The sequence below is a fragment of the Nycticebus coucang genome, chromosome X (genome assembly GCF_027406575.1).
Source record: "Nycticebus coucang isolate mNycCou1 chromosome X, mNycCou1.pri, whole genome shotgun sequence".
Lineage (NCBI taxonomy): Eukaryota > Metazoa > Chordata > Mammalia > Primates > Lorisidae > Nycticebus > Nycticebus coucang.
In genome coordinates this window covers 143,380,830-143,395,756 of record NC_069804.1, presented here as the reverse complement: position 1 = coordinate 143,395,756, position 14,927 = coordinate 143,380,830, and the positions used below count along the sequence as shown (strand labels likewise).

At 36.0% G+C, this 14,927-nt stretch overlaps 1 protein-coding gene across 3 annotated transcripts in view; it reads right to left on the bottom strand.

Moving 5' to 3' along the window:
• Positions 1–14,927, bottom strand: part of DOCK11 (dedicator of cytokinesis 11) — a 237,142-nt gene that overhangs the window by 5,166 nt on the left and 217,049 nt on the right. For all 3 annotated transcript variants that reach the window (XM_053579537.1, XM_053579535.1, XM_053579536.1), the window contains 6 exons: positions 13,338–13,460; positions 8,187–8,300; positions 7,501–7,647; positions 2,544–2,754; positions 1,987–2,177; positions 1,430–1,530 (listed from right to left, as the gene is read on the bottom strand). In XM_053579537.1, the coding sequence (XP_053435512.1) occupies positions 1,430–1,530; positions 1,987–2,177; positions 2,544–2,754; positions 7,501–7,647; positions 8,187–8,300; positions 13,338–13,460 (887 nt within the window). The remainder of the gene's footprint in view (positions 1–1,429; positions 1,531–1,986; positions 2,178–2,543; positions 2,755–7,500; positions 7,648–8,186; positions 8,301–13,337; positions 13,461–14,927) is intronic.

The window sequence follows — 14,927 nt, the reverse complement described above, 5'->3', positions numbered from 1 at the left end:
TCTTAGAAGTTTTTCACTGATAATTAATTTGATAACTCAACTTAACCATGGCATTCCTAGAATGAAGATCAGAATCCTATAGTTTGTCACTGTGCATTTGTTAACGTCACTTCCTACATCTAAAATACATTCTCCTTTGTTTTCAACCTTTGCCCTGTGGTTTCTTAGCTCAAGATACATACATACCTTCTAGAAAACCTACTGGCTCAATCATTTACTTGGTATTATGTCAACTGAAGCTGTGCTAATATTAATTTGCAATTGTAGATAGTGAGTTATTCATTCAAAAAGAATTTATTTTGGGCTTATGTGCCCAGTCCAGTGTTGGGAGCTATTGGTGTGGAGCTTCCCTGGGCTGTTAAAGACAGAGAGCTGATGACCTATCATAAAAGCATTTTTCTATTGTTTCATGTGTTTATGTTCAATGTCCAAATTAGAGTGTAGGTATTAGGGAACAAAGTATCTCGTGGCCCATTTGTTTTATATCCCTGCCATAGCAACTAGTAGTGTCTTTTGTGCATGTTGAGCATTAATAAATATTGGTGAATGAATGACTAATGGTTACTCTGCAACCTGGAACAGGTGATAACGCACAGAAAGAAAAGTCAATGAAATAAGCTGGGTGCAAATGAGCAGCTTATCATTCTCTTCAGACTACTTCACCCAAATGTTTCTCTTGATCTGAATGCAACCTCCTTCTATGTGTTAAACAGATTTTTTCCTAATGTAAGAATTTATGCATCCTTTTGTTTGCAGGGCTACTCACTTAAGACAAGATACTGCATGCTCTAGACTGGCAGAATCCAAGTGGAAATAAGGACAGAAGATAGGAGCCAGCCTATGCAGTACTTCCAGCCCCATGTTTATTCCTACCCTAAATGGTCTGAAATGCTATTAACATAAGGTTATTTGAGCAATGAAGAAAATCATTAAATGAACATAGACTTGTGTTTGTGTCACTTTAAATACCCAAAACAATATAGTAAATTGGCATATTTAATCCTTTTTCCTTAGGGCATTATTAATGTCCTGCAGGATGAGACAGATCACACATATCCATGCTACTTAAAGTACCATTAGGAGGACACATAGATACTGTAAAAGAGCTCAGAGAACGTTCTATTTTGGAGGGGTATTATTTGGTGAATACTTTGGGAATTTTGGAGTGATTTTTTGGTTTTTGTTTTCTTACAAGGGTATATGTGAGGCTTGGTAAATGTGGAATGTAAATGTCTTAGCAAAGTAACTAAGAAAATGCCAGGAGGGCTATGTCAACTAATGTGATGAAAATGTGTCAAATGGTCTATGAACCAAGTGTATGGTGCCCCATGATCACATTGATGTACACAGCTATGATTTAATAAAAAAAAAAAAGAAGAAAATGATGTAAAAGAATAGGGATCTAATTTGAAGACTTTAAGACACTTACCTAAACATGTCTTTCAACTCATTCACTTTCTTAGGTGGATACTTGCTGGCTTGACTGTCATTTAAGAAAGCCCTTGCATATGCTAATGGACCAGCATTGACCTAAATTACAAAATGACAAAAATGAGTATTATCAGAATGTAATAATCAAAAGTAGTTTTTGGATCTCTCCTTTTTATTATGAAGCCCCCAAACACACAAGAAATCCATTTCTGAATAGTATATTTATTATGCTTACTGCAAGTTTGCTTAAAAAAAAAAAACTATTAACTGAAGCAAATAATCTACAAAGATGATATTCTAATAAATAAGTTACCGATTTCTGGTATGTAAATACAGGGCTTGACTACCAGTCATAGGCATTGCTGTTAAAGTCTTCTGATATAAAACAAAATTAATAAAAATTAAATACATTTTTTCTTTAATGAAAAGTAATGCATAGCATATGGCATTCAATAAGAGCACAACACACGATTACAATGAATTCTTGCTCTGTGCCCTTATAGAAACAAAAGAAACATCAGGAAACATTTAATACATGCTGCACAACCAACGTACCTGCACAGAAACACAGCCCTGCAATTTAAGTTGGAGCTGAATCATGTCCACGTCAGCAGAGGAGCAAAGCTTTTGCAGCTCTGCAGTTTTATCTTTTATTTCATCAGTAGCAACATCAATTGGTTTTAAATTAATCTGCTGTTCACAGTTGATAGGAATCCTCTTCTTCACGTAGGGAAACGAATTGGAAGCTATTAAAATGTGAAGATTGATTTACTGTCTTACAAAATCATTTGTTAAAGACAACTAGATGAATGAAAAAAATATATGGTGCTTAATTTTCCTCCCCATGCCTTCTCTAGAAGATGCCTTAGGTTACACATAGTACTTCAGAATTGAGAGAAAAATTCCCTTTAGGAGACACCTCTGAGCAATCATGAATGACATATGGGAAAATGATGGTTTATAACATGGACATGTTTGTGCAAACTTGTAACTGCACGGCAGAACAAAGAATGATTAAAATTTCAGGTACATATTCCCGCTGGCCAGCTGCTACTTGTGTGTATCAAAAGGATCAAGACAAATAAGAAGTTAACATGCGAAGTTCTACTTACTAGTCAAGATTGTACGGCGTTTGCACTGTTCTTCTACACAGCCTTGCTTTTTGCCTGATAAAGTATAAGGAGCCTCAAAGACAAATCTGTTGATATTATGATTTCTTTCAAATTCGGTCTTTCTTTCTGTGAGTTCTTTGTCATCAAAGTAGGGCTTCACATAAGTGACTTGGATATGAGCATATTTTGGATCAAGATCTTTGACATTCACCTATAAAATAAGAAAGGTTTTATTTTATTAATTCAATGGAAGAAAAAAAGGAGATAGAGGTAAACTTCTTTGAGACCAAATGAGGAACACTGCTATTATGATTGTGTTTCCAACTGAATACATACTTGAAGGGAGTCTTTGTTCTTTTTTTAAGGATCTTTTACTTCTGATTATACAGAAATTACAGAAGTATATTTGGAGACTACAGAAATGTAGGAAGAGAGAGGCTCAGTACCTGTTGCTCAGTGGCTAGGGCACCAGTCACATACACCAGAGCTGGTGGGTTCGAACTCAGTTGCTAAACGACAACTGCAAACAAAATATAGCTGGGCACTGTGGTGGGCACTTGTAGTCCCAGCTACTTGGGAGGCTGAGGCAAGAGAATTGCTTAAGCCCAAGAGTTTGAGGTTGCTGTGAGCTGTGACACCACTCTACTGAGGGCAACATAGTGAGACTCTGTCTCATAAAAAAAAGAAAAAAGAAATGCAGGAAGAAACTAAATATTACCATAATCCTCTTACCCAGCAATGATCATTATTCACATTTTTATACATTTCCTTCTAATCTTTTTTTCTATGAATACATATTTGGGAAACTGAGATCATACTGAACATTGTTTTATAATATAATTTATAAAAAATATATTAAAACAGTTAATTGTATATTACATGAATTCCACCTTAATAAAAACATACTACTGTTATGGTAGTTCTGTACTCCAGTCACTAACATGACTTTTAATGGCTGTGTGGATAAACGTGATTTACTGGAACATTCTCTCATTAATAGTTGGGCTATATTCCAATGTTCTGCTACTCTAAGTAATGTTTTGATGAATATGCTTGTATTTAAAACTGTTTGCTTTTTTTCTGAATTTTCCTTTAGGATACCTTCCTAGAAAAAAAAATTTTCATATGCATTAAGGACTTTGATATATATTACAGAAGAGCTACAGAAGAGCTCATCACTTTGGATATCCAAGAGTGGTGTTTGACATTATTAAGAGTGGGTATGCTTGACTGCATTATTTTAACCCTGTCCTATGTAAGAAGGGGACCACACAAAAGCACAATGGTTCTACCGCAGAGACATAAAAGTGTAGTTGTTAATTATGGATCATTTTATGAATAGTCTAAATTAAGAAGCTATGGAAGTAAATTCCACAATTGTCCCTGTTGAAACTTCAATCTGTAGACTTTACCCAAGAGTCTGAGGTTGCTGTGAGCTACGATGTCATCACAGCAACCTTGATGCCTTCGATGCTATGAGGGCAAAAAAGTGAGACTCTGCCACAAAGAAAAAAAAAAACAAAACCGTGGACTCTAAACCCTTCCCACTGGCAGTCTCTTGTGTCACTCCAGACAATACCTACAATCTTCTCTCAGTTTTTTCCCAACTAAATCTGCTTTGTGCCTTGGGTGTTGGTGACTTTGTTAATATCCTTATTTTGTGATAGACCCTTTTGTGTTTAATGGAAGAAAAAAATGAAACAAAAACCACAAAACCCTCAAGACATATTTCCTGTATCCCTTTTTTTCTTCCACATATGCAATAGGATAGACAGGGGATAGAAAATTTCATAGCATCTTTTAGCTTTTCTTAAACCTATTCTACTTATTCTCACATGGAAATCTACAAGCCTATCTCCAGAAACATTAACCTTCTTTTCTCTCCTATTAAAGAAAGTTAGATTTCTCCAGAGAGACCTCAGGAGATAGTTGAGGTAATTATCTTGCTAAGACAAAACATGAAAGGAAAATAAAAAAAAGAGTTCAAGTCTAATCTTTAACCTTACAAAAGTTAAATATTTTAATTATATCCTAAAATATCTGAACATTACACAGGCTATACAGGAAAAGCAAAAAAAATTCTTTCTTCTCATGTAAATCTCTAGTACCATTCCTTAGCGGTAACCATGGTTAATGATTTTTAGTATAATTCCATAAATTTCCTAAACTATATATAACTATTTGTGAAATATGGATTCCTTTTTTTCTTTTTTTGAGATAGAGTCTCACTTTTTCTTCCTTGGTACAGTGCCATAGTGTCACAGCTCAGAGCAACCTCAAACTCTTGGGCTCAAGTGATCTCTTGCCTCAGCTTCCCAAGTTGCTGGGAGTACAGGTTTTCTCTTTTTAGTAGAGACTGGGGTCTTGCTCATGCTGGTCTCAAACTCCTGAACTCAGGGGATCCACCTGCCTTAGTCTCCCAGAGTGCTAGGATTATAGATGTGAGCCGCTGCCTGGGTGTTTGTATACTTTTGCACATTAAAAAACATATTGTATCACAGTGGTTAACATAGCCTTTCCGGCGTTATCTCAGTTACTGTGCCAAAACATTTACATTCTACATTTACCAAGTATGATTTAATAAAAAAATTAAAAAAAAAAACATATTGTAAAAGTAGGAACTGCTTGTTATGTTTGTTGCTTGTGGGGAATGTTACATAACAAATAATGTCAGAAGTCCAGCTGTCCGATACTTGCTTGCCACTAGCACTCTTTGGCCAGGTTTTCAGAGGCAGAATAAAGTGGAAAACTGCATGCTGTCCCTTACCTTTCCATTTATATACTAATCAATAGCATGGGAACAAGCCTCTCTGTCTGCAAAAAGAGAAAATCATCTGGTGTCCTAATTCAATGAAATGACACAGGCTCAGCACCCATAGCTCAGTAAGTAGGGCACTGGCCACGTACACCGAAGCCAGCAGGTTTGAGCCCGGCCTGGGCCTGCTAAAACAACAATGACAACTGCAACAAAAAAATAGCTGGGCATTGTGGTGGGCACCTGCAGTCCCAGCTACTTGGGAGGCTGAGGCAAGAAAATTGCTTAAGCCCAAGAGTTTGAGGTTGCTGTGAGCTGTGATGCCACTGCACTCTACTGAGGGTAACATAGTGAGACTCTGTCTCCAACCAAAAAAAAAAAAAAGACACAAAATACAAAATAGTGAAACTGATAAAAGAAGGAGAGTGGTTTTGTCAAATATTAATCTTGAGACTACTAGAAAATGTATTTTTAAATGTCTTAAGTATGTATGTTTAGAGATAAAACCATCTCTAAGAAGAGAACTCTAGGTAACTCTACAAAGTGAAAAGACTATTTTCATGGTAGATAATGAAGTGTCTTTACCATTGCCATGGGTTTGTCACTCTGGCAATGCTGCCCGCTAGCTTTCACATGCTTTGCACAGCCCTGTGCAAATCATGGTCACATAGTAAATACTGCTGTGAGCACAAATCCTGAACTGTATAGATTTTTTTTCTATCTTAAAAATCAGCTCTCACCTGGGGCATACCCATAGCAACTATGGACAGTCAGGCATTCCTACTGTGCTTTCCCCAGATTTTGTCTATAAAGATCTATGCATTTCATAGGAACTTTTCTTGCTAGAAACTTTCTCATCCTGCTTTGGCAGTGTGTAGTGCAGCGATTTTCAACTGGTGTGCTGTGAAAATTTTTAAATGTCATTAATTAAATTATTTTCAAAAGATGTTCAAAGCATAATAAGCATATTCTTTTTTTAACTCTTTTTTTTTTGAGACAGAGCCTCAAGCTGTTGCCCTAGATAGAGTGCAGTGGCATCACAGCTCACAGCAACCTCAAACTCCTGGGCTTAAGTGATTCTCTTGCCTCAGCCTCCCAAGTAGCTGGGACTACAGGCGCCCGCCACAATGCCCGGCTATTTTTTGTTTGTAGTTGTCATTGTTGTTTGGCAGGCCCTGGCTGGATTTGAATCCGCCAGCTCTGGTGTATGTGGCTGGCGCCTTAGCCGCTTGAGCTACAGGCACCAAGCCTTAACTCTTTTTTTTTTTTAATCAACATAATTTAAGTGTGCTGTGGAGGTTTAACTATAGGTTCAAGTGTACCATGAGATAAAAAAGGTTGAGAACACTGGTCTAGTGTAACCTCTAGAGTAAGGTTCAAGGCATCTCTCCTAAATTTACTTCATTGTAAATGTAAGTACAATTACTACTACTAAACTAAGGCTCTCTTAGAATAAAATGTATGCCCCCAAGATGATTTTAATCATTTACTATGTAAGTGAGAATTATGATGTGCAGGAATTCTGATCGTTTTCCATATTTTCTTTTTATTTTTTATAATACTTTTATTTTTATACACTGATTGCATTTATTAGGCAAAGTCCCTCTAGACCTGTTTTCTTTTTCTTTTTTTTTAATTTATTTATTTTTATTGTTAAATCATAGCTGTGTACATTAGTGTAATCAAGGGGTACAATGTGCGGGTTTCATATACAATCTGAAATATTCTCATCAAACTGTTCAACGTAGCCTTCATGGCATTTTCTTAGTTACTGCATGTAGGCATTTGTATTCTGCATTTAGTAAGTTTCGCCTGTACCCATTCTAAGATGCACCGTAGGTGTGGCCCCACCCATTACCCTCCCTCTACCAAAACCTCCCCCCTCCCTTCCCCTCATATTAACTCATTTAATGCACACAACAACCCCATAAGGAAGGTGCTATTGTTATCTTCATTTTACTTATGAGAAAATAAAGCACAGAATGGTTAAGTAACTTCCCAATAATCACACAGCTAATGAGTGGCACAGAGTGGAATTTGAATCCTGGTATCACTAACTCCAAAGCCCCTGTCCCATTTCTTTCATTATCTAGAAGGCTCTAATTCCATGCTTCTTCTCCTCTAGTTAAAAAAGGAAAAAGTTAGGGGTAATACATCATGCCTGGAACAAATAATGATTTCAAAGTGCAAGGAAGATGTTACCTTGTCTGAATCTTGAATTATTTTGACATTCTCTGTACCAAATTTTTCACCATAAAGTTTAACAAGTCTCAGGGAAATCTCTGAGAGGCCGGTCAACTTTGGCTCTTTATAGATATACTCCTTTCCATCTTCTTCTTCAAAAAAAGACTATTATAAAGTTAAACAAATAAGAATTTGTAAGGAGGATAAGCAAACACAGCATTTAAATAAAATCTACTAGAAAACTAGTAGTAATACATTGGAAATACATTTTTTAATAATATTACTAAAAGTCTCATGCATATATTTATCCTTTTAAGGTCTAATAAATGCGAATTTTCAAACTCACGGTCGTAGGAACAAATTATTGGTCTGAAAAATGTTCATACTAGATTTTTCTTCTTCCCCATGTGCTTACCAGTTTTTTATTTAGAAGTTTTAACTACCAGATATTTAATATATACTTTAAGAACTTTAATAGAAGATGAAATGGAGGGAGAATTACAAACCTTGTTTGCTGTATTCTGACTTACTGGGTTTAGATATGAAAACCAAAGTGAACTTTAAACTTACAAAAGAGGCTTCCTGCTGGTGTAATAGGCGCTCTATCTAGACAGAATCCTTAAACAAATAACTGCTGCTATACTAATCTAATAATTCAAAGGTGAGTATTTTTAAAAAAGCTTTATGGACTAAAGTATACTTACTTGGCCATAAAAGGCAACTCTAAAGAAGGTGCCTAAAAGTCTTTTTTTGGTGTGCATAACCTCCAGAATTTTTGTGTAAGCTCCATGAAGAGTTCTATAAACTTGAGTAAGTTTCTGAAAAATGAGAATACACAAATCAGCTTAGTCTTCTGATTAATTACCAAATGTCTTCAAGATCGATGTATAAGAATAAAGAGCACCAATGTTTACTTTACAAAATGGTTTTGATGGGGTCATTCACAACTCCCTCCTCTGTTGTAAAAATTAGATAAAAGTTCTCAATGACTTTAGGTCTAAGAGTAGAATTTAAAATGGTCAAGTAACACTGTATGTCTTAATATTATGCTTCATTTCATTCCCATCTCAGTGGCATTTTATACATTGAAAATACTATTATCATTGACATATTTTCTATATATCTGAATTGTATTTAACTAAAAGAATAGTAAAACGCTTTGCTTGAGCCCTTAGGTAGGGATATGAGAATAAACAACTGATGCCAAAACTTGGAAAGGAAAATCAAAAGCAGATGTAAAAAGTGATAGCATAAGCCTTGGTAAGGACTGCTTTTATGCACATGTACAAACATTTCTAAAGAATATATTTTTCTGAACCCTCAGAAAAAGGGAACACACTGTGCAAAGAACATTAAGAAGAATATGAAAGACACCCCACAGAATGGAAAAAAAATATTTTCCATCACAGAATCTGATAAGGGTTTAATACTCAGAACATATAAAGGACACTTGCCATCCAACAACAAAAAGCTAACCAATCTTTTTTAAATGGGCAAAGGAATTTAATAGACATATTGTAAGAGAAGATGTACAAATAGGCAAAAAAGCACACATAAAGATGTTCAACATCACTGCCATTAAGGAAATGCAAATCAAACCATAATGAGATACCCACTGACATTTACTAGGGTTCGCTGTAACGAAAGAAATCAAAACAAACCAGAGAAAAAATGTTGGTGAGGATATTGAGAAGTAGGAACCCTAGTACACAGCTGGTGGGAATAGGAAGTGGTACAGCTGCAATGGAAAAGTTTGGCAGTTCCTAAAAATGTTCAACATAAATTATTGTATGATCCAGCAATTCCAGTCTTGGGTATATATCCAAGAGAAGTCAAAATATTCGTCCATATAGAACCTTGCAAACAAGGTTTACAACAGCACTATTCATAGAAGGTAGAAACAATTTAAATGTGCATCAATTGGATGAATGGATAAACGAATTGCAGTATATCCATATAATGGAATATTATTTAGTTATATAAAGGAATAACATTCTGATACACGCTACAACTTGGACAGACCCTAAATATTATGCTAGGTGAAAAAAAGTCAGATATGAAAGGTCACATATTGTATTGTGTGTAGAATATCCTTATCTAAAATGTTTGGGACCAGGAGAGTTTGGGGTTTCAGATTTTTTTTTTTTTTGTATTTTAGAATATTCTCATTATACTTACTAGTTGAACATCTCTACTCCAAAAATCCAAAATCCAAAATGCTCCATGGAATATTTCTTTTGAGCTTTTGAGTATCATGTTGGCTCTCAGAAAATTTTGAATTTTGGAGCACTTTGGATGTGGGATTTTTAGAGTAGGGATGCTCCATCTGTTTTCCTTTTATATGACACATCCAGAATGTACAAATCCAGAAAGCAGATTAATGGTTATAAGGAAATGAGGGTGAGGTGGGGAGTGATTACTTAATGGGTATAGGGTATTTGGGGTGATGAAAAAGTTTTAAAATTAGAGGTAGGTGGTTGGTGCACAACACTGTGAATACATTAAATTCCACACAATTGTACACTTTAAAATGGTTAAGTATGTATTATGTGAATTTCACATATCTCTATCTAAGGGCTCAAAAAAACACAAAAGCTTTTTTCTTTAAAACTCTTCCCACATTATCTCCTACAGTTGAGCTCAATTTGAGGACAATCTTCCTTATTTTGGCTGCTATTTCTGACAATTTTCATCCCACTCTTTAGGGATAGACTAAAACATTATATATCAATGTCCTGGAAACAATGACTGTATCTCATATAGAATGCTATGGGATTTATACAGATCCCTTACACCTCTAGGGGGAAATAGGAGAAATTCCTCTATAGAAAATATTATTTTGGCTTGCTGCCCATAGCTCAGTGGTTAGGTGTCAGGCCACATATACTGGGGCTGGAGGGTTCAAATTCAGCCCAGGCCTGCGAAAACCAACAATGACAACTACAACAAAAAAATAGCCGGGTGTTGTGGCGGGCGCTGTAGTCCCAGCTACTTGGGAGGCTGAAGCAAGAGAATTGCTTAAGCCCAAGAGTCTGAGGTTGCTGTGAGCTGTGATGCCACCGCACTCTACTGGGGGCAACAAAGTGAGACTCCGTCTCCAAAATATATATATTTATATATATAAAATATATATCTATTTTTATAGATTAGATATTTATATATTAGATACATATATTATATATTAGATATATAATATTTATATATTAGATATTTTTAAAATATCTATCTCCATCTCCAAAAATATATATCTATCATTTCCTTTAACATGTAGAGAATATACATTTTTCTTTCTTCCCTATTGGTTGGTTGAGTAGCAAAACACTCTCAGGTTTTCTAATAGTCTAATCTTTATTCTAAGAGTCAGAAAATGGGGCATTTATTTTGAAACTATTACAAGGGTTCTTCAGATGTAATGCTTTGATAGTAGGGATAATGGCAAATCTCATTTTTATCTCAGGTCATTCTTTGCCATTTAAACAAAGACTTAATTTGTTTTTTTGAGACAGAGTGTTACTCTATTGCCCAGGCTGTAGTGCCATGGCATTACTGTAGCTCACAGTAACCTCAAATTCCTGGGCTTGAGCAATCCCCTTGCCTTAGCCTCTTAAGTTAGCTGGGACTACAGGCAACTGCCACAATGCCCAGCTAGTTTTTTTTTTCTATTTTTAGTAAAGACAGGGGTTTTGCTCATGCTCAGTCTTGTCTTGAACTCCTGAGCTCAAGCAATCCACCCGCCTTGGCCTCCCAGAGTGCTAGGATTACAGGCGTGAGCCACTGCGCCTGGCCAGACCTAGACTTAACTATTTATCTCCTGCATGCTAATATAATCACTTGAATTCCTCTATGAATTTTCAGGCACGCCCCATATATAACCTAAGTATGGCAAAAAGAGGAAGACCTAGAACCTGGGAAGAAAAAGTAAGTTTAATCATAGCCACTTTGGAGCAGAGATTAGAACACTATGTGAATGATATGAAATCTATGTGTTTTTCACTGTTAGAAACTTCTTCAACAATGAAAGACTGCCTATGATATTTAAGACTAAATTACTTTTAAAAATAGCTTGAGGCTTGGCACCTGTAGCACAGCGGTTACAGTCTTGGTCACATGCACTGAGGCTGGCAGGTTCAAACCTGGCCCGGGCCAGTTAAACAACACTGACGACTGCAACAACAACAACAACAACAACAACAACAACAACAACAACAAAAATAGCCGGGCGTTGTGGCTGGTACCTGTAGTCCCAGCTACTTGGGAGGCTGAGGCAAGAGAATCGCTTAAGCCCAAGAGTTTGAGGTTGCTGTGAGCTATGACGCCACAGCACTTTACCGAGGACAACATAGTGAGAATATATCAAAAAGAAAAAATCCTTGCACTGTAAAGCACCTAGCATAATAGTGGTAGAAATTAATTAAATTAATTAACCAGCGGCCTGAATAAAAAAATTTCCTGTTCAGTGCTGGTGGCAATAGCTGTTCATTATATTACTTTTCTTTATTAATTACCCTTTATTGAGATTATCGGCAGGCCAAATTGAAAAAAAATATTCCTCATAACTGGGCTATTACTAGTGTCCTATTTTTTCTTTCCTTGTCATCTGCTGATACTTTTAGTCTCCCACTAAATTACAAAGCATAGAATTGTATCTGTGCCTCTTTCCCAAGCAACACAGAAATTCAATAGCTTTTTAAAGTGACAGTTTAGTGGAAACAATACTAATTATTTTATGCCCTGGGAGGAAGAAGGGAGGTTGCCAGATAAACATATTTTGAGAGCCAGTGGTCTAATTTCAATTTATATTTTGGATCTTTTACCCTTCATTTCATTTGTAAAATGTATAAGAATATAAGGTAGTTTTTTATTTTATTTTTTTCTTTTTGAGACAGGGACTTGCTCTTTCACTGGGGATAGTGTGCAGTGGTGTTATCATAGTTCACTGCAACCTCAAACTCCTAGGCTCAAGCAATCTTCCTGCCTCAGCCTCCCCAGTAGCTGGGACTACAGGTACCCACAACCAGGCCTGACTAGGTTTTCTAATTTTACAGGATCTTGCTCTTGCTCACATTGGTCTCAAACTCCTGGCCTTAAGCAATCCTTCTGCCTCGGCCTCCCAAAGTTCTAGGATTACAGGTGTGGGCCACTGTATTTGGTCCTATAAGGGAGGATGTTCTTTTAAGTTTTACTTTATTTTTTTATTTTTTTGTAGAGACAGAGTTTCACTTTATCACCCTCAGTAGAATGCCGTGGCGTCACACAGCTCACAGCAACCTCCAACTCCTGGGCTTAGGCGATTCTCCTGCCTCAGCCTCCCGAGTAGCTGGGACTACAGGCGCCCGCCACAACGCCTGGCTATTTTTTTGTTGCAGTTTGGCTGGGGCCGGGTTTGAACCTGTCACCCTCGGTGTATGGGGCCGGCGCCCTGCTCACTGAGCCATAGGCGCCGCCCAGTTTTACTTTATTTTTAACTGACATATAATAACCATACCTATTTTGGGGGTACAACATGATGTTCCAAAACATGTATACATTGAGTAATTATCAAATCAAAGTAATTAGCAAATTCATCGCCTCAAAAATTTATCATTTCTTTGTCGTGAGGACATTCAAAACTATTAGGATTTTCAACAACATTTTTAAGGATTATAACTTTCAAACTGGACAAATGTGTCAAAATGAACTAGGTATCTGTATTCTTTTTTTGTGTGTGTATTCTATATTATATAAATGTTATACTATAACGAACCTGCTATTCTGCAGAAGACAGTAGAGATTATAGTAACATAACTATATTATTGTTCTTCCCAAGGCCAAAATAAAACATATAAGCCAATAATGAAAAAGTTTGTATTACCTACCTCAAACTCACGACGTTTCTCATAAACTGGAATGATCAATTTGGAAATCTCAGAAATTACTTCATAGCGTTCTGCCTTCCATAAGCCATCCACACATTGTTCTAGCAACTCCAGCAAAACTTCCTGCATTATGGGAAGCATCCAATCAGGAATGATACAGTTTTAGACAAAGGCATTTTGAATGATTTCAAGTTAATAAAAACAAACAGGATGTATTAAATTCGATGAACTACACAGAAGGAAAATACTTGTGTGAGAATATTTTCTAAATCAAATACATCTGAAGTTAAAAACATTATTAAAAATATGAAATTTATGTTGACAATAATAAACACATTTATTTTGTTTATTTGCATAATGAAGATGTTAACTATACTTGCAAATCGGAACACACTGAGGAATATCTTTGAGTAAGTGAGGTGAAGGCTATGTCAACCAGTTTGATGTAAGCACTCCAAATTGTATATAAAATCAGCACATTATACCCCATAAATGCATTAATTTACAGTTATGATTGAATAAAAAGAGATTCTTTTTTGATAATAGATATAAATGCAATAAAATAAAGGAATTACCATAAAAAAGAAATAATCTGTCATTTCTTCCAAATGGAGAATGTTTGAATGTCTAATAGGGTAAATTCCACTGAGCCTATAAATGTCCATTAATTTTCTTTTATATTAAAAATATATTATCTATACTATTAGTCTTTAGAAATTTGAAACTTTTTTCAAGGTGTTGCAGTAGTGATTTAGGTGTTTATTAAAAGGATGCAAGTTTGGTAAAGAATATTTCCTCCCTAGTATTTTTATAGTTTCATGTCTTAAGTTTAAATCTTTAATCTAGTGAGAGTCTATCTTAGTTAATGGTGAAAGGTGTGGGTCCAGTTTCAGTCTTCTACAGGTTGCCAGCCAGTTCACCCAGCACCATTTGTTAAATAGAGAATCTTTTCCCCACTGAATGTTTTTTTTTTTTTTTTATTGTTGGGGATTCATTGAGGGTACAATAAGCCAGGTTACACTGATTGCAATTGTTAGGTAAAGTCCCTCTTGCAATCATGTCTTGCCCCCATAAAGTGTGACACACACCAAGGCCCCACCTCCCTCCCTCCGTCCCTCTTTCTGCTTCCCCCCCCCATAACCTTAATTGTCATTAATTGTCCTCATATCAAAATTGAGTACATAGGATTCATGCTTCTCCATTCTTGTGATGCTTTACTAAGAATAATGTCTTCCACTTCCATCCAGGTTAATACGAAGGATGTAAAGTCTCCATTTTTTTTAATGGCTGAATAGTATTCCATGGTATACATATACCACAGCTTGTTAATCCATTCCTGGGTTGGTGGGCATTTAGGCTGTTTCCACATTTTGGCGATTGTAAATTGAGCTGCAATAAACAGTCTAGTACAAGTGTCCTTATGATAAAAGGATTTCTTTCCTTCTGGGTAGATGCCCAGTAATGGGATTGCAGGATCAAATGGGAGGTCTAGCTTGAGTGCTTTGAGGTTTTTCCATACTTCCTTCCAGAAAGGTTGTACTAGTTTGCAACTGAATGTTTTTAATTGGCTTGTCAAAAATCAAATAACAG